Source organism: Drosophila pseudoobscura, chromosome 2, assembly GCF_009870125.1.
Source record: "Drosophila pseudoobscura strain MV-25-SWS-2005 chromosome 2, UCI_Dpse_MV25, whole genome shotgun sequence".
Lineage (NCBI taxonomy): Eukaryota > Metazoa > Arthropoda > Insecta > Diptera > Drosophilidae > Drosophila > Drosophila pseudoobscura.
In genome coordinates this window covers 24,921,974-24,947,151 of record NC_046679.1, presented here as the reverse complement: position 1 = coordinate 24,947,151, position 25,178 = coordinate 24,921,974, and the positions used below count along the sequence as shown (strand labels likewise).

General features: G+C 44.3%; 10 protein-coding genes across 12 annotated transcripts; 7 read left to right on the top strand and 3 right to left on the bottom strand.

Annotated features, from left to right (window-relative positions):
• The first annotated feature begins 197 nt into the window (after window positions 1–197).
• On the top strand, window positions 198–3,089 carry Kap-alpha3 (karyopherin alpha3). The gene is made up of 6 exons (XM_001359537.5): window positions 198–362; window positions 668–823; window positions 903–1,283; window positions 1,370–2,200; window positions 2,257–2,433; window positions 2,508–3,089. The coding sequence occupies exons 2-6, from the start codon at window positions 764–766 to the stop codon at window positions 2,601–2,603; spliced, it is 1,545 nt and encodes a 514-aa protein (XP_001359574.1). The 5' UTR covers window positions 198–362; window positions 668–763; the 3' UTR covers window positions 2,604–3,089.
• A 2,354-nt stretch (window positions 3,090–5,443) lies between these two features.
• LOC6897748 (mitochondrial pyruvate carrier 2) lies at window positions 5,444–6,775 on the top strand. The gene is made up of 3 exons (XM_002137817.3): window positions 5,444–5,754; window positions 5,817–5,857; window positions 6,123–6,775. The coding sequence occupies exons 1-3, from the start codon at window positions 5,589–5,591 to the stop codon at window positions 6,381–6,383; spliced, it is 468 nt and encodes a 155-aa protein (XP_002137853.1). The 5' UTR covers window positions 5,444–5,588; the 3' UTR covers window positions 6,384–6,775.
• Window positions 6,776–8,691: 1,916 nt separating this feature from the next.
• On the top strand, window positions 8,692–9,933 carry LOC6897747 (mitochondrial pyruvate carrier 2-like). Its single transcript, XM_002137816.3, has 3 exons — window positions 8,692–9,069; window positions 9,131–9,171; window positions 9,601–9,933. The coding sequence occupies exons 1-3, from the start codon at window positions 8,925–8,927 to the stop codon at window positions 9,862–9,864; spliced, it is 450 nt and encodes a 149-aa protein (XP_002137852.1). The 5' UTR covers window positions 8,692–8,924; the 3' UTR covers window positions 9,865–9,933.
• Window positions 9,934–11,161: 1,228 nt separating this feature from the next.
• Window positions 11,162–13,279, top strand: Vps45 (vacuolar protein sorting 45). Its single transcript, XM_001359534.5, has 3 exons — window positions 11,162–11,366; window positions 11,439–11,637; window positions 11,697–13,279. Exons 1-3 carry the CDS (start codon window positions 11,274–11,276, stop codon window positions 13,127–13,129), a joined length of 1,725 nt encoding a protein of 574 aa, XP_001359571.2. The 5' UTR covers window positions 11,162–11,273; the 3' UTR covers window positions 13,130–13,279.
• An 84-nt stretch (window positions 13,280–13,363) lies between these two features.
• LOC6897746 (dynein regulatory complex protein 11) lies at window positions 13,364–16,159 on the top strand. Its single transcript, XM_002137815.3, has 5 exons — window positions 13,364–13,647; window positions 13,704–14,704; window positions 14,768–15,676; window positions 15,728–15,898; window positions 15,960–16,159. Exons 1-5 carry the CDS (start codon window positions 13,408–13,410, stop codon window positions 16,132–16,134), a joined length of 2,496 nt encoding a protein of 831 aa, XP_002137851.3. The 5' UTR covers window positions 13,364–13,407; the 3' UTR covers window positions 16,135–16,159.
• LOC4802702 (U6 snRNA phosphodiesterase) lies at window positions 16,129–17,108 on the bottom strand. Its single transcript, XM_001359532.5, has 3 exons — window positions 16,953–17,108; window positions 16,558–16,899; window positions 16,129–16,500 (listed from the first exon to the last, which is right to left on the bottom strand). The coding sequence occupies exons 1-3, from the start codon at window positions 17,033–17,035 to the stop codon at window positions 16,164–16,166; spliced, it is 762 nt and encodes a 253-aa protein (XP_001359569.2). The 5' UTR covers window positions 17,036–17,108; the 3' UTR covers window positions 16,129–16,163.
• Window positions 17,109–17,178: 70 nt separating this feature from the next.
• Window positions 17,179–19,010, top strand: LOC4802701 (metaxin-1 homolog). 2 transcript variants are annotated; one of them, XM_001359531.4, is made up of 5 exons: window positions 17,179–17,407; window positions 17,493–17,639; window positions 17,793–18,071; window positions 18,130–18,525; window positions 18,700–19,010. In XM_001359531.4, the coding sequence occupies exons 1-5, from the start codon at window positions 17,321–17,323 to the stop codon at window positions 18,772–18,774; spliced, it is 984 nt and encodes a 327-aa protein (XP_001359568.2). In that variant the 5' UTR covers window positions 17,179–17,320; the 3' UTR covers window positions 18,775–19,010. The 2 variants fall into 2 exon arrangements, with proteins under 2 accessions (XP_001359568.2, XP_015038017.1); XM_015182531.2 differs by having other exon boundaries at window positions 18,584–18,985.
• Window positions 19,011–19,471: 461 nt separating this feature from the next.
• On the bottom strand, window positions 19,472–21,310 carry MBD-like (methyl-CpG-binding domain protein 2). Of its 2 annotated transcripts, XM_001359530.4 has the most exons (3): window positions 21,082–21,310; window positions 20,476–20,841; window positions 19,472–20,136 (listed from the first exon to the last, which is right to left on the bottom strand). In XM_001359530.4, exons 1-3 carry the CDS (start codon window positions 21,255–21,257, stop codon window positions 19,647–19,649), a joined length of 1,032 nt encoding a protein of 343 aa, XP_001359567.3. In that variant the 5' UTR covers window positions 21,258–21,310; the 3' UTR covers window positions 19,472–19,646. The 2 variants fall into 2 exon arrangements, with proteins under 2 accessions (XP_001359567.3, XP_003736789.1); XM_003736741.3 differs by lacking the exon at window positions 20,476–20,841 and having other exon boundaries at window positions 19,482–20,136; window positions 21,082–21,274.
• Window positions 21,311–21,342: 32 nt separating this feature from the next.
• AP-1mu (adaptor protein complex 1, mu subunit) lies at window positions 21,343–23,200 on the top strand. Its single transcript, XM_001359529.5, has 2 exons — window positions 21,343–22,430; window positions 22,489–23,200. Exons 1-2 carry the CDS (start codon window positions 21,609–21,611, stop codon window positions 22,945–22,947), a joined length of 1,281 nt encoding a protein of 426 aa, XP_001359566.1. The 5' UTR covers window positions 21,343–21,608; the 3' UTR covers window positions 22,948–23,200.
• Window positions 23,106–24,944, bottom strand: BckdhA (Branched chain keto acid dehydrogenase E1 subunit alpha). Its single transcript, XM_001359528.4, has 4 exons — window positions 24,809–24,944; window positions 24,207–24,741; window positions 23,981–24,146; window positions 23,106–23,904 (listed from the first exon to the last, which is right to left on the bottom strand). Exons 1-4 carry the CDS (start codon window positions 24,875–24,877, stop codon window positions 23,355–23,357), a joined length of 1,320 nt encoding a protein of 439 aa, XP_001359565.2. The 5' UTR covers window positions 24,878–24,944; the 3' UTR covers window positions 23,106–23,354.
• Window positions 24,945–25,178: the final 234 nt, after the last annotated feature.

Below are 25,178 nucleotides of genomic sequence, written 5' to 3'. Positions count from 1 at the left end.
TTTTTATATCAGATCCAACAAACGCAAGTATTTTAAATAAGCCAGTCAAGTAGCAAATTGATTCATAAATTGGATAAAATTACGTGGGCATGGCTGAAGGTTCAATCTAGCTAGTAATATTCAACGGAATATCAAAATCGAGGAATTTTTATAATAGAACTTGAATTCGTCAGTATATTTACGGTATATTTTCGAAATGAGACGGTATATTTCTGAGGTTCACACTGGCCAACGCAGCCAACTTCAAGTACGTCGCTGTCACGAATTGCAATTTTTATAAAAAAAAGGAAAATCGAAATCACTTTTTCACACGGGAAAAAGTGCCAGTGTCGTATTTTGAAGCCATAATTTTAGCTGCAAACGTAAGTTGAAAACATTCAAGTGGATTTTAATGGTAGAACAAGAGGTATGCAGAGCTAAATATCAACTTTTATTCGCCATTTCTTTTTTCGTCTATGCCATCGTGCTGCTATTGCTGTGACTTTGTGTTGCTCTGTGCTGTGCAATTGTGTTGGTCGATTCGATTGTGTGGGACGGTCGGACGACGTACATATATTTTTTCACTGCTGCTACCGTGCCCCTGCGCCCTGTTATTTCTGTTTATGTGTGCGTGCGATTACATTTTTTCTTCGCCTCTGTAATTGAAACAAATTACTGAATGCCTCAGGAGGTGGACGCCACCAAATTGATTGTTTAGCATACGCATTTTTAAAAGAATATTTTCCATTACTCGACACACACAAGCACACACAGAGCCGACAAAATGACGTCGCTGGAACAGAATCGTTTACAAAACTTCAAAAACAAAGGCAAGGATCAGGATGTAAGTCGAAACCGCTAGACCCCGCCCCAGAGGCAATTATTTATCTAGCACAACATCAATATATTTGATAATTATTCAGGAGATGCGACGACGCCGCAATGAGGTGACGGTTGAGCTTAGGAAGAACAAGCGGGAGGAGACCATATTGAAGCGCCGCAATGTCCCGAACTTGGATTCGAACACAGACGAGGATGAGCAGTTGCCCACTTCCATTAACCTGAAGAAGCTGGCACAGGCCGCAGCAGATTCCAGCAAACCAGATCAACAGTTGGCAGCCGTCCAGGCCGCCCGCAAGCTGCTTTCCTCGGACAAAAATCCACCCATCAATGATCTTATCCAGAGCGACATATTGCCCATTTTGGTGGAGTGTCTGAAGAATCACAATCACACAATGCTGCAGTTTGAGGCTGCCTGGGCCCTAACCAACATTGCCTCTGGCACATCAGATCAAACCAATCAGGTAATGATTACACCCCAATACTGTGCTCAATGCTCGCTGGAGGAAAGTGCTAATCTTGGGTCGGGGCAATGTGTGATGCTTTTCAGGTCGTCGGCGCAGGTGCAGTGCCACTCTTCCTTCAACTTCTCAATTCTCCCGCTGCGAATGTGTGCGAACAGGCCGTGTGGGCTCTTGGTAATATCATCGGCGACGGACCCATGTTGCGCGACTTTGTCATCAAGCACGGCGTGGTCCAGCCACTCCTGTCTTTCATTAAGCCAGACATACCGATTTCGTTCTTGCGCAATGTCACTTGGGTGATCGTGAACTTGTGCCGCAACAAGGATCCACCCCCACCAGCCGCCACAATTCACGAAATCCTGCCCGCACTCAATGTGCTCATCCACCACACTGACACGAACATATTGGTGGACACGGTCTGGGCGATTAGTTATCTGACCGACGGCGGAAACGAGCAGATTCAAATGGTTATTGAGAGCGGCGTGGTGCCGAAGCTGATACCCCTTCTGGGCAATAGCGAGGTCAAGGTACAGACAGCTGCTCTGCGTGCTGTGGGCAATATTGTGACCGGATCGGATGAGCAGACACAGGTTGTGCTCAACTATGATGCGCTCTCTTATTTCCCGGTCCTACTCTCCCATCCCAAGGAGAAGATACGAAAGGAGGCTGTCTGGTTCCTCTCGAACATCACCGCCGGCAACCAGTCACAAGTGCAGGCCGTTATCAATGTGGGTCTTTTGCCAAAAATCATTGAGAACCTGAGCAAGGGTGAATTCCAGACACAGAAGGAGGCCGCTTGGGCCATCAGCAATCTGACCATTAGCGGCAACCGCGAGCAGGTCTTCACACTGATCAAGGAGGGTGTCATCCCGCCGTTCTGTGATCTCCTCTCATGCCAGGATACGCAAGTTATCAATGTAAGAGATGTCCCCTGCGTACGGTCTATGTCCAGGAGTAACCATTTTTATTCCAGGTTGTGCTTGATGGTTTAAACAATATGCTCAAGATGGCCGATACACATGTGGAAACGGTGGCCAACTTTATTGAGGAGTGCGAGGGTCTGGCCAAGATTGAGCGTCTGCAGAGCCACGAGAATGTGGAAATTTATAAACTGGCCTACGAAATCATCGATCAGTTCTTTACGGATGAGGTGAGTGACAGGCCGCCAAGTAAACAAAAACATTGGATTTTTCTGATTGCTGGAATATGTGTATTTAATAACAGGGCGAACAAACCAACATGGCCCCCTCATCAGATGGCACACAATACAACTTTGATCCGAATGCTGACAAGCTACCAATGAACTCATTCAATTTTTAAGGATCCACAGAGAAACCAAAACCAGAGCAGCAGCAGCAAGCAAAAGCGTGCAACAGACAGACAGACAGATAGTTTTTTTGGCGAAGAGTGCTAAAACTTACATTTACTTACACATTAAGCTTGTGTATAAAAATATGGGAGCAGCAAGAAAATCACTTCACATTATAATAATAGCAATACATAATTTCCACCACTCAAAGCCCAAAACAATTGCACCATTTGCCAGCAGCAGCAGCCCAAAGCAAGTGTATTATTTAACCAGCATCAGCCCCGGCCCCCAAGAGAAAACATTTAGAGAGCCGGACAAAAAACGTACTCTTGTCATCAGTTTTAGCTTCTCTCAATTCTGTGCTAAGAAAATTATAAAACACCTTAATAAATGTGCATGTGGATCGCCAGAAAACATAATTCGATTTGTATAGTGAACGGGGGCAAACCGAACCGATTTGCTACCCGATATACCACACAGAAATGACATACATAACGAAAAAAAAAAAAAATTGTAGAACTATTTGATTTATATGGAATAATTTAATATTATGTACGCCTTTGATTTGTAATTGAAATTACATATGTATACATTTCTAACTAATGAAAACGATAAAAAAAAAAACAGTCGAGATATTGTTAACAGGTCTACCACTCAGTTTGTATATACATATATGTGCGATCTTATGAGCTGTTTACATTCCATTATATCTCGCTCACTCCGTCAGGGGGCGCTACAGGACATGGAAGAGAGACCGATCGTGACGCAGGGGAGTCACGGGATATATTTTTCTTGACTCTGGCTATACCCATAATTCGATCTGATTAAAATTCTGCAATCTGGTAGATATTAATAATAGTTTCTTTAATATTGTGGATGCCACAGATTTTCACTATCTGAAAGGACGTGGCGAAACTTTTGAAACAAGACTTGATTCAGTGTGATATCACAGGAGTCTGACGCACAAAATGTGTTTGCTCTAGCTCATCAAAGTGGAAGGACAGACTTGGCTGTATCGACTAGGCTAAGCATCAATGCTGATTAAGAATACATATATATGTACATGATTCCTTCTGGCTGTCGGAAATCTGCATAAATCCAATATATCCCGATATTCTTTGAGTACCGGGTATAAAAACAAAAACAAAAAACGATTGCCTGGAAATGATTTCAAGTTACGGAAAACTAAAATAATATCGGCATACCAGGTGTCTGCCGAGCTGCTGTCTGCTCATTATCATTAATTATCATTTATTTACATTTGTGCGTCACTTGAACACGTTTTCGACATTATTGCGCAGTAATCACAGCTGGAGAAGTGTTTTTGACACACTGTGCGGAGGTAAAAAGCTTTGCACACATGCATAAATATTCCAAAAAACAAGAACACGACATGCATAGAGATCATAGATCACCATAGACATGGTGAGCTCAACATACAAATCAGATGGAAATTGAAAAATATTTGCCCTGCCCACTGCTGTGATTAAAGTATGTGGAATATAAAGAATTATTGTTTTTCCAACAATCAAAAAATTGCGCGCCTTCTTTGAGGCCGCAGTCGATATGAACATAAATAATTACATGTACATGTAGTTGAATGAAATGTTATCTACATATTAGAGATGTTTCTCGTATTAATATAAAAATATAACATATAACTATATATGAAAAATTTAATTATAATCTTAATCTAGCCAATAAAACAACATGAAATTGGAACTGGATTCTTCCATTTTAGAGCCATTTAGGTTGACCAGCAACATGTAAGATATGACATGACATTCCGTACTCCCCTTACGTTGGCACTGTTTAACTTTTTGCTTAAACTTTATTTTATGCACAATACAATAAAAACGAGTACTTAAAAGTTAATCTTGCAGCGAACTTATTCATCAATGGCATACAATTATGTGGGCTGAGCTGAGAGTCTTAGTTAGCCAGTATTATTCAACGGAATATCAAAATTGAGCAATTGGAACGATTACTCACCTACGTTTTATTTGTTTAGCCTTTTCCCAAAAACCTTTTTTCCGACAAAATCCAATAAAAGGCTGGATTTGAAATGAGCCAGTGAAGTAGAAAATGTATTCATTAATCGGATAAAATTCTGTGTTCAGGTATGGAAGTTCTAGCTAGCAAGTAATTTCAAATCGAATATCAAAACAGAAGAATATGGCTTCCAATCCTTGACGGAGATCGATTAACCCATTGTAGACCAAGGGGGTATTTTAATATTCCACCGGAAATAATGAAAATGTAATATTTTTAGCGTAGTTCAGGTGAAAGAAATCGTGGTTTTCTATAAGTTCAGAGGAAAGCTGGTACGACATCTACAAGAAGAATTTACAATCAGTAATGTTTTCCGCCATTTACCTCAAGTCTTTGAACTGTTTAAATAGAGGGGGCTTAAGAGGTCACACTGCTTGCGATTCGCACTGGTCGTGATTTTTTTAATTCAGAGTTATTTTTAGAATTCCCTGCATTATTGCATTTATTTCGCATACTTTTTGCTTCCGTCAACATTACGCTGCTGCTGCGGAAATTGGCACACACTCCCCACACCACACCAGTGTGAAAGTCAAGGTCAAGGATGTTTAAGTGAAACAACCTGCTGAAATGAAACAAAAATACCTGATGGTTTCCCCAAACTTGTTAAAGTGGGAATATTTAATGTGGATTTGTATTTGTATCATATATTATATAGTAGACGGGATATATTTGATGATGGGATAGAAAGTCGAGAGAGTGTCTAATAGGAAGACGCAAATGTTTATCGCTCTCAGCTGTTTGTTCTGGTTTGCGTGCGTCTGTGTGTGGGTGAGAGAGCTCCCATGCGCGTGGCAATGCTTCGAGGCTTTTGTTGTTCGTAGTTTCCTACTACATTTTATTTTCTCATTGCTATTCGGTCCGGTTGGAGGTGTCTGTCTGGCCCGCTTTTATTGTTGCTCACATTCACAGCTCGTGGAATTTTTTTCGCTCAAGTCAAAAGCATAATGTCGTCAACAGCCGTTCAGCCACCGACACCCGTGCCACCGCCGCCTCCAGCTGCTGCTGCTTCCGCTGGAAAGGGTCTTCACTCCAAGGTGTACAATGGCCTCATTGGAGCCTGTGACAAGTTTGTGCCCGCCAAGATGCGTCCCCTGTGGATGCACGCAGCTGGTGAGTCCCATTGCGGGATACCTTATCGTGATTCTTAACTTGAACTGCTTGTTCCTATTCAGGTCCCAAAACGATCTTCTTCTGGGCGCCCGTATTCAAGTGGGTAAGTTTGCAATTTCTCCTGCTAGTCGGCGGTTACATAACTGGGAGAGCGCACGACCTTCACTAATTTTCATTATCGCACACACATTGAAATCCCAGCGACCATATAGTAGAAATCTGTTCGCAGGTACCATTAAATGAAATAATTTTGATTATTCCGAGCAACCAGCTTGGACGCGTCTGATAACTGAGTGTTTGTGTGTGCGTGTGCGTGTTCGTGTGGATTGTGGAAAACTTTGCTAACACATCTATCCCTTCCCGTCTAGGGTCTCGTTGCAGCCGGACTGGGTGATTTGGCCAGGCCAGCGGACACAATTTCCGTATCCGCATGCGCTGCCTTGGCGGCCACGGGCATCGTCTGGTCACGCTACTCCCTGGTGATCATACCCAAGAACTACAGTCTATTTGCCGTGAATCTCTTTGTCGGCCTGACGCAGATGGTCCAACTGGGTCGCGCCTACATGTACCAGCAGGAGCAGGAGAAACTGAAGAAGGCGCAGGAAGAGAAGCCCGCCCTCACGCAGTAGAGAATTTCCATCGAATTGGTGCTATCCCCCATATCCCCCTATATACATATATATTTAAATCTATTTGTATTTTACAAACCAATCCCACAACGCACATCGTTAACGAAAGGATCTGAAAAGGGTATATTCTGCGCAGATCTATATCTGCGTGTATACACTTTGTTGACCATTATTATTTATGGTGTTATGCCTTATAAACGTGATTCGTACTACTTAAGTTGTAAATGTGGAGGCTTCGCGTATGCTTTTTTATTGATACGAGAATTCATTATTGGACATTTTGTGATCTTCAACAAATAAACCAATACATTGTAAGACTGTAGATAGTAGTGAAACAAAAGTACTTTTACTGGGAATTATACATAAAGTATAGAATGGACTTTGTCGATAACGATCTTTAAGCTCTTATCTATTTTCACAGAGTCAATCTGTGATTTTGTCATGTATATTGGTACCTATTGAACTAAGTTATGTCTACCAACCAAATTAAAATATATTGGAATGTGCTACCGTAGAAATCGGCTTAAAAATTATATTGAGATAGCATCAGAGCTGCAGGAAAGTTTTTCAAATGATATTTCAGCTCGAACTATTTGGCTTCGGCCAAAGAAGGTGTCTTTAATAGCAAGGAACCCTGGCAGAAAGCCACTTCTGCATAGTCGAATGAAGAAAGTTCGCTTAAATTGGTTTAAAGAAAATAAAATTTTGCTTAATCTGAGTGTTCATATTCTCGGATGAGTCCGAATTTAATCTTCGGCTAATATTATGATATGGGGATAAATATCTAAATATAAAACTGAATCGCTATTTATGATTAAGAGAAGGGTCTGATGAATGCAAAAAAGTATGAAGAAATTATTCGCAGTAGAGTTGTGGCCAGTATATAATCAGTTACTGAAAGAGAAGATTCCATCTTTCATGATTCAGGACGATTCTGGATATTAGGATTCACTAGATTGGCTAGACTAGAGAATGTCTAGGTCCTTATGACTGCCAAAATAAGAAAACGGAAGCCAAAAACTATTCTTACTAGTTCAGTTAGCGGATGTTATAGGTGGAGTTTGATTTGAGGATATAACGGATGAATATCTGAAGTCTTTATACGTTTGGGGGGTACCGCAAAATATTAATTATTTATATTTTGAAAAAACTTGAATATATTGTTTATTATTAGTTGATAGAAAACAAAATAATCTATTGGAAAAAATTTAATGTTTGTTGAAGAAATCGTTGCTATAATTTTACTGAATTTTTTTTTCCTTCGTTTGATAGAATTACCTAATGACCGTTGAAAAAATGGTATTTGGAAAAATTTTAGTTTTTAAGTAAATGAATATGACATCAAACAATTTAGTGTATACTTTTTTTAAGAATGGATTTATCGACGCTTAAGAAGTAAAAAATTCATGTTTGCTGGGTTTATATTCTTTTGGCTCCACAGACTGCCTGTAAACTTAAGAGCGCTTTCTTCATTCGACTATTCACAAGTGGCTTTTGCAGGTGTCCTTACCTGTCGGCGACACGTTTTTATTGTATTTATTTTATTTTCCATAGTCGCATCTGGACGGCATGGGCGTGGGCATCGAGGTGTTCGAGCTATTTCATATTTTTTTTCGCCTTTTTCACATACATATATGTATACATGTATATATTTTCTTTGCATTTTCATATAAAGTTTGGTTTGCATTTTCAAGAAATGTGTTTCGAGACAATGGCTAAGCGTATAGAGAAAACGTACTAATACTCTATCAAGAAGCAATGACACATAATGAGAAAACAGAATTGGAGAACTGGCTCTTTTAAGGGTTCCTTCCCCTTTAAGATTGTATTAGAGCACACTTATCAAGGATTTGGCTTTAAACGTAGGCTCTGATAAAGAGGTCTTTAGTATGATCCGACTGCATATTGTGAAGAATGTATTCCCCCGTTTCAAATTTGTATACAGCATTTACAGTTTTCTAACGGATTGAAAAGTGTATTATCTGCAGATACAAGATAATTCATATTATTTTAATCACACGCTATGCGAACATATTGACATTTACATATGTATATGTTATGTGTATTTATTTGCAAATGTGTTTTATAGAGAGGTGCTGTATGCCTATCCAAACAGGTTGAGATAGTATTACCTACCCTGCTTCAGTTTGTGTGGGGCCACATTTACATACAAAATGTATGTCTATAGACATCTATGCCTTATGGTAAATGATAATTCTGGTGATAACAGAATTGCGCTAATAAAACTAGTAAAACATAAACATAGGGACCCCACACTTAACAGAAAGCTCAGTTGCCGGTGAGAGCTTCGTTGGAGCTGTTTGTGTACCAGATTCTACTTGGGTATTCCGCTCTGCTCTCCAGAACGCTGCTCTTCGTTATCACGTTCCAATCTATTGCTAGACTAACACTTCTAATCAATTAATAGAAGCTTGACTAAAACAGCGCGAATCATCTGTTCTCAATTTTCATTATCGAACATCACTTCAGTTTCTCTTGGCTGTCTGAAAAGGTTTGACGTTCAGAGCCCTCAGAAAGATAATGCCCCCGAAGCCTCCATCTGCAGCAGCCCTTGCCTCAGTGGGTAAGAGACTAGGACTCCACTCAAAGGCGTACAATGGACTGATTGGAGTCTGTGATAAGTTTGTACCCCCCAAGATGCGTCCCCTCTGGATGCATCCAGCTGGTGAGTGTCAAAGAGTGCCCAACCAACAAACTGATCTCATTACTGATTCTGCTCTGTTAAGGTCCAAAGACGATATTCTTTTGGGCACCGCTGGTCAAATGGGTAAGTTGTCAGGAGGTTACATAACTTTGACAGCTGCGTCCTTTGGCAATTTTCATTATCGCGTCGAAACTGATAAACAAATCTGTAGGCGAGCGTTTCTGCTACTCTACTCGTACTAAAACGACCATATATTGTGCTTTATTATGATTTGTTTATGTCGGAACAACCTGTTCAGAATAGCGACGCGATAAATGCGCATTTGCCTCTCTCAGAGAACCTATAGAGAGAGGCAGAGGCAGATCTATTTCCCACACGCGCGACTTTTGATAACTCAAAGTGGAATGATTTTGGATTTCTCGTGGAATTTTTCTTAGAGAGAGCTTTCAAAACATTCTACAAAGATTTGCAGTCAATGGGAACGTAGATTACTTCAAGTTGTATAATTATTCTAATCTTTAAATTGTATTTGTTGTGTATTTTCCATCCCAGGGCTTGGTTATTGCTGGACTGAGTGATCTGACCCGACCTGCAGACACTATTTCCCCAAATGGCTGCCTTGCCCTCGGAGCGACGAATCTCATTTGGACGCGCTACGCTCTGGTGATCATACCAAAGAACTACAGTCTTTTTGCTGTTAATCTGTTTGTGAGTCTGACGCAGCTTTTCCAATTGGGGCGGGCCTACAACTACAAGTGGGAGCAGACCAAACTGGAGAAGGTAACATCGGAGAAGCCAGCTCTTCTGCAGCAGTAGAACATAAGTTATGCATAGACCAATTTTTCATCAACAAATAAATACAATCTAATTGTTGTCTAGTCTAAAGATAGCTTTGAAATTGATTATAGCGGGAAACTCAATCAGCGATGGTATGTGTGCTATCGATTATTATGATTGCAAGTGTCATCGATGGCAGGGTGACCGCTTACGGTATTTTTTATACTTTTCGGTATTTATTGGGGTCCAAAATGAGCCGACGGTATATTTACGGTATACACTCTCTCAAATTTAAAAACGCTTCAGTCAAATTATATTTCTACTTTCTAGACTATATTTTACCTATAATAAATAGATTTAATATCATTTTTAAGTATAGAAAAGCTGTAGCACACATAATATATAAAAATATGTCTGAAACTTATAATTTAATATTAAGCTGTTATTTGAAAGACTTATATATAAGGAATACTGACTTAAATTTACTAGATCCAAGCAGCAATGTTAATTTCGTAGAATTCCTAAAAATGAATTTGGGCATTAATGTAAGCCTTGAAGTGTCAAAATTAGAAAGAAATGAAAAATATGAATTTTTCCAAAGAGCACATTCATTTTTGATCGAGTTGAGTATACAATTAAAGAAAAGCTTGCCTTTTAACGAGAAGGTTTTTAAACTTCTCTCATTCCTAAACCCTGAAGACATAGTCAATAGCCAATTATCAGATTTGCATGACCTGTATAAAAGATTTCCTCAACTTATTAAAGATCCGCAGGGAATCGATAATGAATTTGTCCTCTAGAAAAATGATGAGGTTCTTTTTAGTTTATTAAAACACATAAAAGTCCTGGCCATTTCTGGTATACATTGGGACAAATAAAAGATTTCAACAATGAATTAAAATATAAACATATTTTGCCGGTTTCAAATGCATCATGTGAAAGAATTTTCTCCGAAGGGAACTTAATAAAAACAAATACAAGAAATAGATTTAAGAATATAAATGTTTCAAATCTTTTATATGCGAGACAAAGTCTAAGGAAGAATAACGGCTGTGAGAATTTTGAACCGAACACTGAAATGCTGTTAAAAAATCCCAGCTTCATCGTGAGTGACGATAGTGATGTTTATTAAGACTTTATTATTATTAATAAGTCTTATTAAGACTTAAGATTATTAAATGAAATGAATGAAACAATTATTTCGAATAGGCCAATCAAGTAGCTTCCATATAGCTGCTAATCGACGGAAGATCAATAACGAGGAATATGTAAAATAGAACTTGAATTCGTATATTTTGAAAATGAGGCGGTATGTTTCGGTATGAGGGTCGGACTGTATATTTTATCGATAAATCCGCGGTCACACTAATCGATGGCCTCCCACCTCTGATTGCGAAAAAAAATAAATATATTTTCGCTGGAATTTCGGTATAATTAATAAACAAATCATGAATTTAATAAGCGGCATAAAGTTGTACATTGAAAAAATGTGCACAGAGTCGGGGCCGGGCATGAAAATCATCCTGCTGGACAAAGAGACGGTAAGCGAAAGCAATCAATGCCCCCACTAGTCATAGATTTGTATAGGAGGAAATCCATAATATCTGTTGCAGACGAGTATTATTTCCATGGCATTTAGTCAGTCGGACATGCTACAGCGGGAGGTGTACCTGTTTGAACGGCTTGATTCTGGACGCTCCAATGAGAGGCTCAAGTACCTAAAGTGCATTGTGTTCATCCGCCCCACCAAGCAGAACATCCAGCTGTTGGCCAATGAGCTGCGCAACCCCAAATACAGTGCGTACTACATATGTAAGTGGAGCAATATATGATTGATTATCACCCCACCACTAAAACCGCACCTTCCGTAGACTTTAGCAACATTATACCACGCACTGACATCAAGTACCTGGCTGAATGCGACGAGTCCGAGTCGGTGAGGGAGGTGAAAGAGCTCTATGCGGACTATTTGTCCGTGAACCCGAATTTGTTCTCTCTCAACATACCCAACTGCATGGTGAATCTGAACTGGCTGCCGGATGCCCTGACACGCAGCATGCAAGGCATCACAGCTGTCCTGCTGTCCCTGAAGCTGAATCCAGTGATTCGATATCGGGCGGGTTCCCAGGCGGCCCAGCTGTTGGCCAAGATGATCTACGAGCAAATCACCAAGGATTCGACACTGTTTGATTTTCGTTCAAATATGGATGGGTCGGCACCGCCTTTGCTGCTGGTTCTGGATCGACGAGATGACCCGGTGACGCCGCTCTTGCATCAGTGGACTTACCAGGCCATGGTCCATGAACTGTTGCAGATTAAAAACAATCGCGTGGACCTGTCGGACCGCGCCAATGTGCCCAAGGACTTCAAGGAGCTAGTCTTGAGCGGCGATCAGGATGATTTTTATGGAAATAACATGTACGCGAACTACGGCGAGATTGGATCGACCATTAAAGCACTGATGGAGGAATTCCAGCGCAAGGCTAACGATCAGAAAAAGGTCGAGAGCATAGCGGACATGAAGAACTTCATCGAGTCCTATCCGCAGTTCAAGAAGATGTCGGGCACAGTGCAAAAGCACTTGTGTGTGATTGGGGAGCTCTCGGGGCTGAGCAATAAGCGAAACTTGTTTGAGTTGTCCGAGCTGGAGCAGGAGATTGCCTGCAAGGCCGAGCATTCGGCTCAGCTGCAGCGGATCAAGAAGCTGATTGCCGACGAACGGGTTACCATTGACGATGCCCTGAAGCTGGTGGCCCTGTATGCGCTGCGCTATGAGCGTCATGCCAATTGCGATACCTCTAGCCTGCTGCAGATCATCAAAACCCGTGGCGGACGACCCCAGATTGTGCCCGCTCTGATCGAGTATGCGGGAAACCATGTGCGCCAGGGAGATCTCTTCAACATGGTGCGGATTACCGACGCCGTGAAGCTGACTAGAAACCTAATTAAGGGCTTAAAGGGGGTGGAGAACGTCTTCACCCAGCACACGCCACTGCTAAAGGAAACGCTCGAAGATATATTTAAGGGACGCGAGCTGGATCCCGTCTTTCCGGCCATCAACTCCGAACTAGTGCCATTCCGACGACCGCCCCAGGAGGTGGTGGTGTTCATAATTGGCGGTGCCACCTATGAAGAAGCTCTAGCTGTCCATCAATTGAATAATTCTGGTTACAAGATCATTCTAGGCGGCACCACCATCCACAATTCGCAGAGCTTCATCAATGAAGTGCTGTCGGCCACGAATGGCATTCAGTTCAAGCACACAAAGTCCATGATCAAGTATTGTTCGACAGACAATATCTAGAGGGAATATCACCAGCCGGAAACTATATTGTTAACTATTTATTATCTGTGTAAACCATTGTACTATTCCCCCTTTAAGCTTATTCCATGTAATATATCATTGTCTATCGGTTATGTATCTCCAGGCAACGGACTGGAGGGCTAAAATGTATTATATCTTCTATATATACTATATTAAACATACTTGTGTGTCTGTTTTTAATGGGTACCATGGCAACGTCTTCTGTTTTTGGCTCAAACCAAAAACCCTAATTTTTCCAAAGGATCATCATCATCATCATGTCCAGCACGTATTTCAATGAAATCTGGCATCAGTCGCAGCATGAATGCGAGCTCTTGTCTACCATTGACTATGAGCGTCAGCACCAGGATGTGGAGACAACGGTGGCCACCATGAATGCAGCCGTTGGCTCTGTGGCAGCCGATGCCGATGCCAAGGCCCTGCTGCAGTCGAGTCTCTACGAGTTCTATTTGAGATACATTTGTTTGAGCAATCGCCTGGAGGATGTATATGATAACGTAAGTATTATGAGATCATAGATACAGAAAAACATCAATGCTGGTCCATTCCACAGATGATCCAGCCGCAGAAGCGTCAGCTGGTGCGTAAGCTTCTAGACGCCTGCCTGGGGCGTGTCATAGAACTCAAGCACGATCTGGTCAACATTGATTTAATGGAATTTAGCTACAACGACGCAGTGATAGAACGACTGCGTCTCACGCCCATGGAGTCGGAGCTGCGAGTGCCACGGTACTTCCTGCGAGAGCGGCAGCAGGAGCTCGAGTTTCGCAAGCGAACCATGCAGGAGATACTGGTCAAGCTGGGCTGGCTGGAGGAGCACGAGCTGGAGGAGACCGTGACCACGGAGATCGAAGCCATACGTATGCTCCAAATGCATGAGCGGGCACGCCAGGGCCGTCTTCGTGCCCATTTCATGAAGGAGATACGCATCCTCAAGGAGAAGGGCAAATCGGAGGAGCGCACCGAAAAGGAACGCAGCGATTCTGGCCTCTTGGCGGCCATGAAGATCCAGAAAATGTGGCGTGGCCACACGGCGCGTAGGATAACGCGACGCCGCAAAATGGAGGAAATGATTCTGATTGGTATGCTACCGCCCCCGGCGGCGGTGCTCAAAGAGCGGGCCGAGAAACTCGACAAGTTACAGCACAACGACAAGCGCTATGAGGCGCAGGTCGTCTATGCGGAGCAGTTCGAGACGCGACAGCGGGTCGTCCAGGAGGAGATTCGACAGAAGCATGGGGCCAGCATGAAGGAGGACATTGCCGACGAAATACGGGCCTGGGTAAAGGATTGCTATGAGAAGACCGGCAAACTGCCAGACTTTCCCACGGAAGATCAAGGCGGATCTCTGCACATATTCAGCCGACCGGGCACCGAGAGCGAGCACAGTCGCTCCTCGGCACGATCCTCCAAAGAATCGCGCAAGACCAAGGACAAGTCCAAGTCGCCGGCGCGCAGTGGCGATCTGAATGTCAATGAGAATCAGGAGGACGATGTCAGCTTCCAGCCGGCCCCATCCATCTGTCTGCCCGACATACGCACGGAGATAGATCTGTAAGAGGAATGATTAATGAAGAGTAACCAAAATAATAAATGTTCCCCTCTATCTATGGACAGTTTCAATGATACCTGGCGCGACAAGGACGAGACGGGCGTGTTGAGCCAGGCTGCCTACGAGGATATGATCTACAGCGACAAGTACCAGGAGGTGGAGCTCGAATTCCGGCGCGCTGTCGACGATGTGATGCGCCAGGAGATCGAACTGCTGCAGACGGCCGTGGGCAAGAAGATCAAGAAGAGCAGCAAGAAGACGCGTCGCTCGGGAAAAAAGAACAAGAAGAAGAAGGAGAAGGATCTCACGCCAGACCGCACCACAGAGTCGCTGTATGAGGAACTGGTCACCAATGGCATTATCCGCAAGTATCCGGAGCTCAAGCTAAAGCAATTTCTGGGCGACAAGGCCTTGACCGCTCGCAACGGAACGAATCCATCGCCGGGCGACATCCGGCAGATCCTCACAGAGTACTGCATCCTTCCACTGGGTTCGGAGGCCATACACAATTGCACACCGCTAATACGCTCCATACTGCTGGCCGGTCCCAGAGGGTCAGGAAAGAAGGCCCTGCTCCATGCAATTTGCACGGAGGTGGGCGCCGTGCTCTTTGACCTCACACCAGCCAATATTGTGGGCAAATATCCGGGCAAGTCGGGTCTCATCATGCTCATCCATTTGGTGGTGAAGGTATCCAGACTGCTGCAGCCAGCTGTCATTTACATGGGCGATGCAGAGCGACCATTCATGAAAAAGATACCCAAAACCGATCGCACGGATCCCAAGCGTCTGAAGAAGGATTTGCCAAAGCTGATCAAGAATATAGCACCCGAGGATCGCGTCATTTTTGTGGGCACCTCTAATCTACCCTGGGAAGCGGATCAAAAGATGCTGCAATCGGTGTACAATCGGTTCATTTACATTCCACGACCCGACTATGGGGCCATGTCGCATGCCTGGAAAACGCTGCTACAGTGAGTATTTCTAGAGGTCCTAGTGCGTTTATCTGCTTTCCTATTTGGCAGTGAGTACTCTGGGGGTGTCTCCAATTTGGACACCAGTGCCATGGCAAAGATATCCGACGGCTATACCATAGGAGCCATCGATGCATGCCTCAAGGAGGTGATGACCTGCAAACGGAAGCTACAGCTGCGTACCCAACCGCTCACCAATGCAGAGCTCATCAATGTGCTGTGGTGCGTGGTACAATGAACATGGAAATAAACAATATAGATAAAATTTGTTTGATTTTTTAAGCACGCGTGATCCCGTCTACCGCGAAGAGGAGGAAGCCTTTGAATCATGGTGGTCTAAAACCCCATTGGGACGTCGCCGGCAGCGTTTTCTGGAGCTGGAAGAGGAGCGTCTCATTGAGGAGCAGGCCCAGGCGGCCAAACAGGGAAATGGCAACAAAAAGAAAGGCCTCAACTGATTGATATACATTATTATTCACACTACGTTCTATTTAAGTTTATAAGTAAAATCTTTTTTACCACATTTACAGTGTATTTCATTGACAGCCAGTTGCAGCGTGTCCTGATCCTCCAGAAGCACCCGCAGCTCTTTCAGCTTTTTGTTTAGCAATTCCTCATGATCGCCCACGCACCAAAGTAGGCTCACATGAAACGAGGGCGGGGCATTGAACTTGGGTAGACGATAGTCGTGCATGACCTTGTCAATGGGCTGAAGGATCGAGAGCACTTTCTCCGTAAAGGCTCCGTCCAGCTGCACTGCCAGGAAGGTGCGCGTGCGCTCCTCATTCGTATAGATCTTTAGGCCTTGAAGAGTGCTAGCAAAGCTGGGCAAGGAGTTCACAATTAGTATGATGTGAGAGGTCACGACGGTAGGGACTTACCCCGTGGAGCTGTTAAGGGCGACCTGCAGCGATCGCGAAAACTCATCGATTTGATGGTATTGCAGCACCACAGTCCGGCTGAGACTCAGATGCAGCGGTTCATTGGCTTGCATTTGGACGTCGGGTGCCAGGCAGGCAATGGCTTCCTCCTGGAATTCCTCCAACTGCTCAGCGCAGGCAAGTGCCGGTACATAAACATAGGTGGCCCAATTGCCGCGCTCATGCTTGAAACTCCGTATACGTCCGCCATGGAGAGCGGGATCATCTACCACTTCATCCTCCTCCACAGGTTTTGCCTTCTTGGGGCCCAAAAGGGTGACAGCTGTGGGCAGAGCAGCAGATCTTTGGCGGTTGAGATGTAGAAATCTACAGGAATGCCCCAAAACTACCATTACCTCTTTAGCGTGTTAAAGATGAGATTTGGCGGATCGTCTTCCGAACTGGAACTACCGCTGCCTTCATAGTTTACAAGAGCCATAAATTATTTTATTGTAACTTAATTATAAACAAACTAAATAAAGTGTGCCGGAAGAAGTTTGATACTGTCCAGCCCTCAGAAATATACCGAAATATACCGTAAATATACTGACGAAATATTTTCGGACGGTATATTTTATCGATAAATCTGCGGTCACACTGCTCAGATACGAGCCAACCTTTTTGGCATATATTTTTTCAAATATTTTTGTGGCTAACATGCAAGTGCACAGCTAGAATTATTATAGAATAGCAAAATTGCAAACCATTATTGAGCTGAACACCGATGGATATCCAACTGGGCGCCATGCTGCACGTGTACAAGGGGGAGTGGGGTCTGCCGACAATTGATTTTGAATGTTTACGTGCTCTGGTAGGTTCAGTTGCATCACATCGCACACAGCACATTTCCATTTAATCGCTATGAATGAATCAAACTCTGGCCATTTGTATCGCAGTGTCTACTGCGGTTCACCCGCTGCCCCATGGACGTGGAAACGAATGCGAATCCGCTGCGTTCAGGAGCCGGAAAGTTGCCTTATCTTCAGATTGGCAATGACAAATTTGTGGGCTACAGTCAAATAAAGCGCGTGCTGGATCTTGAGGTGAGTGCACACTCCGACCGAACGGCAACAAAAACAAATGAGCATAAAACAATGCCGGGTGAACAAACTGTGGGATCTATTTATAAACTTTTGCGTATGGCGTATGAATGGATTTTGCATTTACTTGTGGTTCCGTTCCTATCTGTCTTTCAGGGTTACCCGATTGATGCGCACTTAAACACCAAACAAAAGCATTTGTCCGCCACATATGCCAACTGGGTTTTCACCAATCTGCATGCCTACTACCACTACTTCCTGTATGGAGAGCCGTTCAACTTTGACAAAACCACCCGTGGGCTATATGCCAAGCGCACGCCATTCCCATTCAACTTTTACTATCCCTCCACGTACCAGCGCGAGGCATGCGATGTGGTCCAGGTTATGGCCAGCTTCGATGTGAACGATAAGCTGGACAAGCACGAATCGGACTATGTAATAGCTATTTTGGTTTAAGCTTTTTGCGTAATCTTACAAATGTTGGTTCTTTCAGCTGGTTTTAAATGCCAAAAAGTGTGTTAACCTGCTCTCCCGGAAGCTGGGCCGCAAGGTGTGGTTCTTCGGCGACACCTACAGCGAATTCGACGCGATTGTGTACAGCTATTTGGCCATAATCTTTAAGATAACACTGCCCAACAACCCACTGCAGAATCACATCAAAGGGAGTCAGAATCTAGTGAATTTCATCAACCGCATCACCAAAGACATCTTCCGCAACGAGGGCTTCAGCTCCATTAAACCCACAAAGACCGCAAACGGCACAGATGTAAATGTGACGCATTCGGAGCATAAATTTCTCGAGTCTGAGTGCAGTACGAAAATCATAGCCGGCGTCGGAGCCCTGTTGGCCATGGGCGCGTTTGCAGCATGGCGCGGTATTTACAACCAGGTGGGGGCATTGTCTTTTATTATAGCATAGATCCTAAACATTTAATCCTTTTTGTTAGTTTTGGGCCAGCTTTTTTATTTGGCTTCAGAAATTCTACAAATCTTAAAATAATTAGTGCATGCAAAATTATCAGTTCCATTTCAAAATTTGATTTGCTTTTTACCCCCATTGCAGCTGACAACGCGCTCCTCAACAGATTACGATGGCATAGACTACGACGATGATGATGCGGAGGAGGGCCTAGATTAATAATGCAGCTCTCTATATTGATATATGTACATATATCCATAGAGTATATATTTATAAAGTGTATAAAGGGGAGGAAGCACAAACAAAAATGTCCAACATCAAGTGAATATATATAAGTAAACTACTATATATATATATACCAATACCTATGTATGTGTGAATGTTCGAATTCGTTTTTAAATTGTCTGTGTAATATAGCATTTTGAAGTCATCCCATTAGAGCGGAACAGAAAGGATTACAAACGCTGCTCTGTTGCTTTTATTGGATTGAAAAAATAAACATCTGAATGTCTAAATCGATCCTGATCGGTATAATATTTATGTAGACAGGCTTTGATCAGCGGTGGGCATTTCCCCGCTCCTACACGACGTGTTAAATTGATGCTCGAAACCCAAAAGCGAATGCTTCAAGAGGGAATGACCAAGAATTCAAAAACAAAATATATATCATGTGCATAATGCAGCACATTGATGCTCGACTAGAAACACACCGGATTTCTGACCAAGAATAGCACAAAATCAACGTACATATCGCGTGCATGCCATGGAAGAATCTGGTTGCTTTGGTTCTATAAATTCAAGTTAAGTCAAATGTGACTTATATTTAGCTAATGGAGAGTCCTCCCTAGCTTCGTTTCTCCAGAGAGGTTAATTATCTACTGAGGATCAGATATTATATATAAGCAAAGCAAAAATATCCATTCAAATTCGCTTGACAGCGTTTTCCGGTGTGGTTCTTGGTATTTTTTATTACACGCTAGGCTTAAACGTACATTTCGAAAAGGTCGTCAATATGATAAATAGAGATGTTAGTAGATTCTACAATGGAATTGGTAGATGATGGATGTGGAAGGGCTTCAGTGGCAGGTCACTCATGTCTTGAGTGCATCCTGTAACTTTCGCCGCGCCACACCGACACGATCCTCCTGCTTTCGTATGTCCTCCTCGGAGATGATAACCGCATGCATTAGCGGCTGTTCTGGGTTCATGAATGCCATGGCATTCTTGGTCAGTTCGGCCTTGGTCGAGCTCTGGCCATGTACACCGGCATTGAGCATGTGCAGGGCTGTGGCCACCGACTGGAGGACTGTCTGTTCGTCGACATTTGGGCCGACAGTGCGTATAGTCTTGGGCAGTGATATATCGTCCAGCTCCTCACCATTATCGTGGCATGCACGCAGTCGCTCCAGCCTCTTCTCCCAGAACAATTGTTTGGGCTTCTCCTGGGCCCCATGCTTGGAATCGTGCTTCACCTTGCTGGGATCCTGGGTATGGTTACCAATCGGTGTCACCGGTTGCTTGAAAATGGAGGCAGTCTGTCGTATGGGCGGCACCAGCGAGACATCTGTGCGTAGAGCTCGACTGTAAACGATTTCAAGAGATTATCAGTAAGAAGATGTCTACAAAAGCAACAACAAAATACACCAACAGCACACAAAAAACGAAAAGTATATAAGAGAAAGAACCATGCAGATTACTATTAAGAGAAAAATTATGGCACAGGTGGCACAGAGTTACAGCGATCAAATGCCAATTTCTTGTTTTGGGTTTTTCTTTTCGAATTCAAATTCATATTGTTCTTGCTGTAGACTTTGCGGCCTGGACAAAGGCTACGGGCTACGGAAACAAGACGAGACACTCTTGCGCATGCACGAGCTTGGAGCCAAGTACTCTCCTCCGGCCACATTCACTTGGCTCTACCTGAGTTCCATCTGCTGTTGCTGGCGCAGATTGCTGGTCGATCCACCAGCCGCAGTGGAGGATGAGGCGCCTGCTGTTGTTGCCGTTGCTGCTGCTGTCACTGTCGCTGGCGATGATGAGTATGCTGCTATACCGCCGCCGCCGCTGCCGCTGTTTGCCTGGGCCCTGGCATATTTCCGTTTTAGTGAAGCTCCAGCTCCAGCGCCACCGGCGCCAATTGGCAGGGGCATGGCACTGCAGCGGTACAGCGATATCGATGGTGAAGGCAGCTGGCGCTGCTGCAGCTTCCCGGACTGGAAATCAAAGCTTCCAATGTCAAATACCTCGCCCCCCTGCTGCTTTCCTTCAACTCTTTTTCCTGTTGGACTGTTTTTGAGGACGGACACAGTTGTGGGTGTTGGTGGGGGGATGGTTGATCATGTGTGTGTTTGTGTGTATGCATAGGCGTGTGCGTGTGTGTGTTTGGTGTGGTGTGGTGTGGGTGTGTATGCGGATGTAATAACAGAAAAGTAGTGAGAGTGATTAAACGTATATTCCGAGATTTACAACGTGCAGGGAGGGATCTATGTGTCCGCCTGTCTGGAGATGGGGCTCAGCTTCTTTTACCTGTAGTAAAAAACATCCACTTTATTGTTGTTGTTGCTGCTGATGCTGCTGCTGTTGGTGGTAGTGGCGCAACTGCTGCTGCCCGACTTTCGCCCCTCATCGCGTTGCCAGCCCTTTGGCAGGACACTGCAGTCGACGCGTTTTCTTTCAATTGTTACACTCGGATTCATCTGCATAGTTTCGCAATTAACAAATTCTTCGACGGCAGCGTCTGGAAAAACTATTTCGATACCACTTGCTGAGCAGTGTATTCACAGGGCTGCATAACGGTACTCAACCCTGGCCTGCAATCGATAACAGCTGAAGAAAGAAGAAGCAGAAACTGTAGGCGACGTAAGAAATTTCTGAATTTTCATTTAAGTTCTTGCAGGAATATGTAAGGCAAGTTCACACACCACGCCACACTCCATCGACAGTCGCCAGCACTCTGCAACAGTTGCCGCCAACACGCAAACCCCGCGGTACAGACAGCGTACTCAAAATTTCATATCTGGGACAAGTGGCAGCTGCTGGGCGAGCGCTTCAAGATGTCTTCTTCGGCCATATTCGTGCTGGACGTAAAGGGCAAGGTGTTGATATCTCGCAATTATCGTGGTGACAACATCGACATGGCAGTCATAGATAAATTCATGCCGCTGCTAATGGAGCGCGAGGAGGAGGGGCTCGTCACGCCCATCCTACAGACGGCGGAGACAACGTTCGCGTACATCAAGACGAACAACCTGTATATTGTGTCTACGACGCCGCGCAATAAGAACGTCAATATTGCCCTGGTCTTTGTTTTTCTGCACAAAATAGCCCAGGTTTTCGTCGAGTACTTCAAGGAGCTGGAAGAGGAGTCCATTCGCGACAACTTTGTGATCATCTATGAGCTGCTCGATGAGCTGATCGACTTTGGCTATCCACAGACCACCGACTCAAAGATACTGCAGGAGTACATAACGCAGGAGGGCCACAAACTGGAACTGCAGCCCCGCATACCTGTGGCCGTCACAAATGCCGTCTCCTGGCGATCTGAGGGCATCAAGTATCGCAAAAATGAAGTATTCCTCGATGTGATCGAGTCCGTTAACCTGCTGGCCAATGCCAATGGCAATGTGCTGCGCAGCGAGATTGTGGGGGCCATCAAAATGCGTGTCTATCTGTCGGGCATGCCTGAGCTTCGGTTGGGCCTCAACGACAAGGTTCTGTTCGAGAGCACAGGACGTGGAAAATCAAAGTCCGTGGAGCTGGAGGATGTCAAGTTCCATCAGTGTGTGCGTCTGTCGCGTTTCGAAAACGATCGCACAATCTCGTTCATTCCCCCGGATGGAGAATTTGAGCTGATGTCCTATCGCCTTAACACGCATGTAAGTAGTTAAAATCTCATATATAGGCCTATGGTTTCAACTAAAACCCTCACAATAGGTCAAACCTCTGATATGGATTGAGTCCGTTATTGAGCGACACGCACACTCACGTGTGGAGTACATGATCAAGGCGAAATCTCAGTTTAAGCGCAGATCAACGGCGAATAATGTGGAAATTGTTATACCCGTGCCGGCCGATGCAGATTCCCCCAAATTCAAGACGACCATTGGCAGCTGCAAGTATGCGCCCGAACAGAATGCCATCATTTGGACGGTGAAATCGTTCCCTGGCGGCAAGGAGTATCTGATGCGAGCCCACTTTGGTTTGCCCAGTGTGGAGAGCGAGGAGAATACAGAGGGCAAGCCACCGATACAGGTGCGCTTCGAGATACCGTACTTTACCACATCGGGCATTCAGGTGCGCTATCTGAAGATCATCGAGAAGAGCGGCTACCAGGCCTTGCCCTGGGTGCGGTATATAACGCAGAACGGGGACTACCAGCTGCGCACCAATTGAGGGGCAATCCACCCACGACATCCATTCCAGCCAAGCAGCTTCAGCGAAAGACGTGTCCTTTTGTTTTCGTAGTCTTTAGATAGATAGCTTCTTCACCTTCACATTTACAGCCAGCCAGCCGCCGAGTTATGCGTTGCTTTAAGTCGAAAGTATATATATATATTTGTGTATTTGTATTTTGTATTGTTTTCAGTATATGTATATTTTATGTAAATCAAAGCTAATAAATTTTAACACCTTTTCGTAACACCTACACAGGGGATGGAGTCATAATAGTAACAATTGAGTTAAGTTAAGGGTTGAACCCACACAGAAAAACAAAATTTGTCTATAAAAGCTTAATCATAATAAATGCACTTTCGTTGGAGTCTCTCGGTTTTCGATTTCGTTAGATCTACAGATCAGATCTACTGCTTAAAGTCCTTCAAAGGATAGCTGTCCTTGTGCGCCTCTATATGCTCCTGGAGCTCGCGCTGCTGTTCCACCAAATGCTCGGGCATCTCGGCGTACACGCCCTCGAACATCTCCTTCCAGTTGGGTTTTAGCTTCTTCTCAGACACAGCAATCTGCTTGAGTACCTTCTTGCGCACTTCCTTGATGTATGCTGTTTCCTCCGCCTCATCGAACCAGCCCTTGTGTACCATGTAGCGCTTAAGCTTCGAGATCGGGTGCTCTACGGAGTTCCAAACCTCTATTTCCTCTGTCGACCGGTATGCTGTACTGTCGTCCGAGGTGGAATGATGTCCCACACGGTACGCCAAGGCCTCAAACACCACCGGCTTGTTCTCACGCAGCACATACTCTCGAGCTTCTTTCATGGCATTGTATACGGCAAAGACATCGGTGCCATCCACACGAATGGTGGCAATACCATAGCCCATCGGACCACGACCAGCTATACCATCGCCTCTGTATTGCTCATGGGAGGGCGTCGATATGGCAAAGCCATTGTTGCGACTGCATTTGAGAAGATAAAATTGGATGGATGGATTGTTTGGTGATCTTTTCATCCTAATTTTTCTGATCCACTCACCAGAAGAGAATGACGGGGCAGTTCAGCGTTGCAGCGAAATTGAAGGCCGCATGAGCATCTCCCTCCGACGCCGCACCCTCCCCAAAGTAGCAGACCACACAAGCATCGTTGTTCGGTCGCATCTTCATCGCATAGGCGGCACCCACAGCCTGTGGCATTTGAGTGGCTGTAAAACAGTAAATATAGATTCATAATTGCCTGGGATCAATAAGAATTAGTGGCTTACACAATGGACTGGAGATGGTGACAAAGTTCAGCTCTCTGGAGCCATAATGTACGGGCATTTGCTTGCCACGACCCAAATCATCTACGTTGCCATAGCACTGATCGATGAACTGATCAATGCGGAAGCCACGCCAGACCAGCACACCGGCCTCACGATATTGGCCATAGATGAGGTCTCTCATCTCCAAAGCGGCCGCACTGCCGATGTGAGAGGCTTCCTCGCCAAAATTGGTCATGTAGAACGATATGCGCCCCTGGCGCTGCGATTCATATAGGATTTTATCCATTGTATTAAGCAGCAGCATGTCGCGGAACATCTTCTCCACCACCTCGCGGCCTAGCTGGGGATCTTGCGTTTCATCGGCAATGAAACCATCGCGATCCATAACGCGGTAAATGGGTATGGGCGCATAATCCTCCGGCATATTTAGCTTCAGTTTACTTACAAACGGGGCCTTGGCTCCAGGAAAATTGGCATAATCATTTGGCGGTTCAGAGCTGTAAGTCCGCTGATGCCGCAAGGTGGATCCAACAATCTGAAGATCGAAGGAATGCAAACAAATAAAGATCGCTGATCGCTGATTGACGCATCGAAATACCAACCGCTTTGAGATTTTGCTGCCTCCCCGCTGCTGCATTCAACAGTTTGACTGATTTGCGCAGGAATGACATTCTTATTGTATCTTATTATTATTAAATGCAACAGGTTAAAAAAAACAGTTAGAATTCAGATGCGTGTCCAGCTGATTACGCAATAGGAGCAGTGTGAGCGTCCGACCCTCAGAAATATACCGAAACATACCGTCTCATTTAAAAAATATACCGTAAATACACTGACTAATTCAAGTTTTATTTTACATATTCCTCGTTATTGATCTTCTGTCGAATATTTTTAGCTATATAGAACATTTAGCCATGCCCACATAATTGTATCCAATTATTGAATCTATTTTCTACTTGACCGGCTTATTCT

Coding starts and splice junctions, on each gene's coding strand:
- Kap-alpha3 (XM_001359537.5), top strand. CDS start 764: ATGACGTCGCTGGAACAGAATCGTTTACAAAACTTCAAAAACAAAGGC. Junction 2,201..2,256: donor AGGATACGCAAGTTATCAAT/GTAAGAGATGTC, acceptor TTTTTATTCCAG/GTTGTGCTTGATGGTTTAAA. Junction 2,434..2,507: donor ATCAGTTCTTTACGGATGAG/GTGAGTGACAGG, acceptor ATTTAATAACAG/GGCGAACAAACCAACATGGC.
- LOC6897748 (XM_002137817.3), top strand. CDS start 5,589: ATGTCGTCAACAGCCGTTCAGCCACCGACACCCGTGCCACCGCCGCCT. Junction 5,755..5,816: donor CCTGTGGATGCACGCAGCTG/GTGAGTCCCATT, acceptor GTTCCTATTCAG/GTCCCAAAACGATCTTCTTC. Junction 5,858..6,122: donor GGGCGCCCGTATTCAAGTGG/GTAAGTTTGCAA, acceptor CTTCCCGTCTAG/GGTCTCGTTGCAGCCGGACT.
- LOC6897747 (XM_002137816.3), top strand. CDS start 8,925: ATGCCCCCGAAGCCTCCATCTGCAGCAGCCCTTGCCTCAGTGGGTAAG. Junction 9,070..9,130: donor CCTCTGGATGCATCCAGCTG/GTGAGTGTCAAA, acceptor TGCTCTGTTAAG/GTCCAAAGACGATATTCTTT. Junction 9,172..9,600: donor GGGCACCGCTGGTCAAATGG/GTAAGTTGTCAG, acceptor TTTCCATCCCAG/GGCTTGGTTATTGCTGGACT.
- Vps45 (XM_001359534.5), top strand. CDS start 11,274: ATGAATTTAATAAGCGGCATAAAGTTGTACATTGAAAAAATGTGCACA. Junction 11,367..11,438: donor TCCTGCTGGACAAAGAGACG/GTAAGCGAAAGC, acceptor TATCTGTTGCAG/ACGAGTATTATTTCCATGGC. Junction 11,638..11,696: donor ATACAGTGCGTACTACATAT/GTAAGTGGAGCA, acceptor CACCTTCCGTAG/ACTTTAGCAACATTATACCA.
- LOC6897746 (XM_002137815.3), top strand. CDS start 13,408: ATGTCCAGCACGTATTTCAATGAAATCTGGCATCAGTCGCAGCATGAA. Junction 13,648..13,703: donor TGGAGGATGTATATGATAAC/GTAAGTATTATG, acceptor TCCATTCCACAG/ATGATCCAGCCGCAGAAGCG. Junction 15,677..15,727: donor GCCTGGAAAACGCTGCTACA/GTGAGTATTTCT, acceptor CCTATTTGGCAG/TGAGTACTCTGGGGGTGTCT.
- LOC4802702 (XM_001359532.5), bottom strand. CDS start 17,035: ATGGCTCTTGTAAACTATGAAGGCAGCGGTAGTTCCAGTTCGGAAGAC. Junction 16,900..16,952: donor ATCTTTAACACGCTAAAGAG/GTAATGGTAGTT, acceptor CAACCGCCAAAG/ATCTGCTGCTCTGCCCACAG. Junction 16,501..16,557: donor GCCCTTAACAGCTCCACGGG/GTAAGTCCCTAC, acceptor CTCCTTGCCCAG/CTTTGCTAGCACTCTTCAAG.
- LOC4802701 (XM_001359531.4), top strand. CDS start 17,321: ATGGATATCCAACTGGGCGCCATGCTGCACGTGTACAAGGGGGAGTGG. Junction 17,640..17,792: donor AGCGCGTGCTGGATCTTGAG/GTGAGTGCACAC, acceptor TCTGTCTTTCAG/GGTTACCCGATTGATGCGCA. Junction 18,526..18,699: donor GGCGCGGTATTTACAACCAG/GTGGGGGCATTG, acceptor CCCCCATTGCAG/CTGACAACGCGCTCCTCAAC.
- MBD-like (XM_001359530.4), bottom strand. CDS start 21,257: ATGCAGATGAATCCGAGTGTAACAATTGAAAGAAAACGCGTCGACTGC. Junction 20,842..21,081: donor GTGGATGTTTTTTACTACAG/GTAAAAGAAGCT, acceptor CCTCAAAAACAG/TCCAACAGGAAAAAGAGTTG. Junction 20,137..20,475: donor CAACAGCAGATGGAACTCAG/GTAGAGCCAAGT, acceptor AATCGTTTACAG/TCGAGCTCTACGCACAGATG.
- AP-1mu (XM_001359529.5), top strand. CDS start 21,609: ATGTCTTCTTCGGCCATATTCGTGCTGGACGTAAAGGGCAAGGTGTTG. Junction 22,431..22,488: donor CCTATCGCCTTAACACGCAT/GTAAGTAGTTAA, acceptor CCCTCACAATAG/GTCAAACCTCTGATATGGAT.
- BckdhA (XM_001359528.4), bottom strand. CDS start 24,877: ATGTCATTCCTGCGCAAATCAGTCAAACTGTTGAATGCAGCAGCGGGG. Junction 24,147..24,206: donor CACCATCTCCAGTCCATTGT/GTAAGCCACTAA, acceptor ACTGTTTTACAG/CCACTCAAATGCCACAGGCT. Junction 23,905..23,980: donor TGCCCCGTCATTCTCTTCTG/GTGAGTGGATCA, acceptor TCTCAAATGCAG/TCGCAACAATGGCTTTGCCA.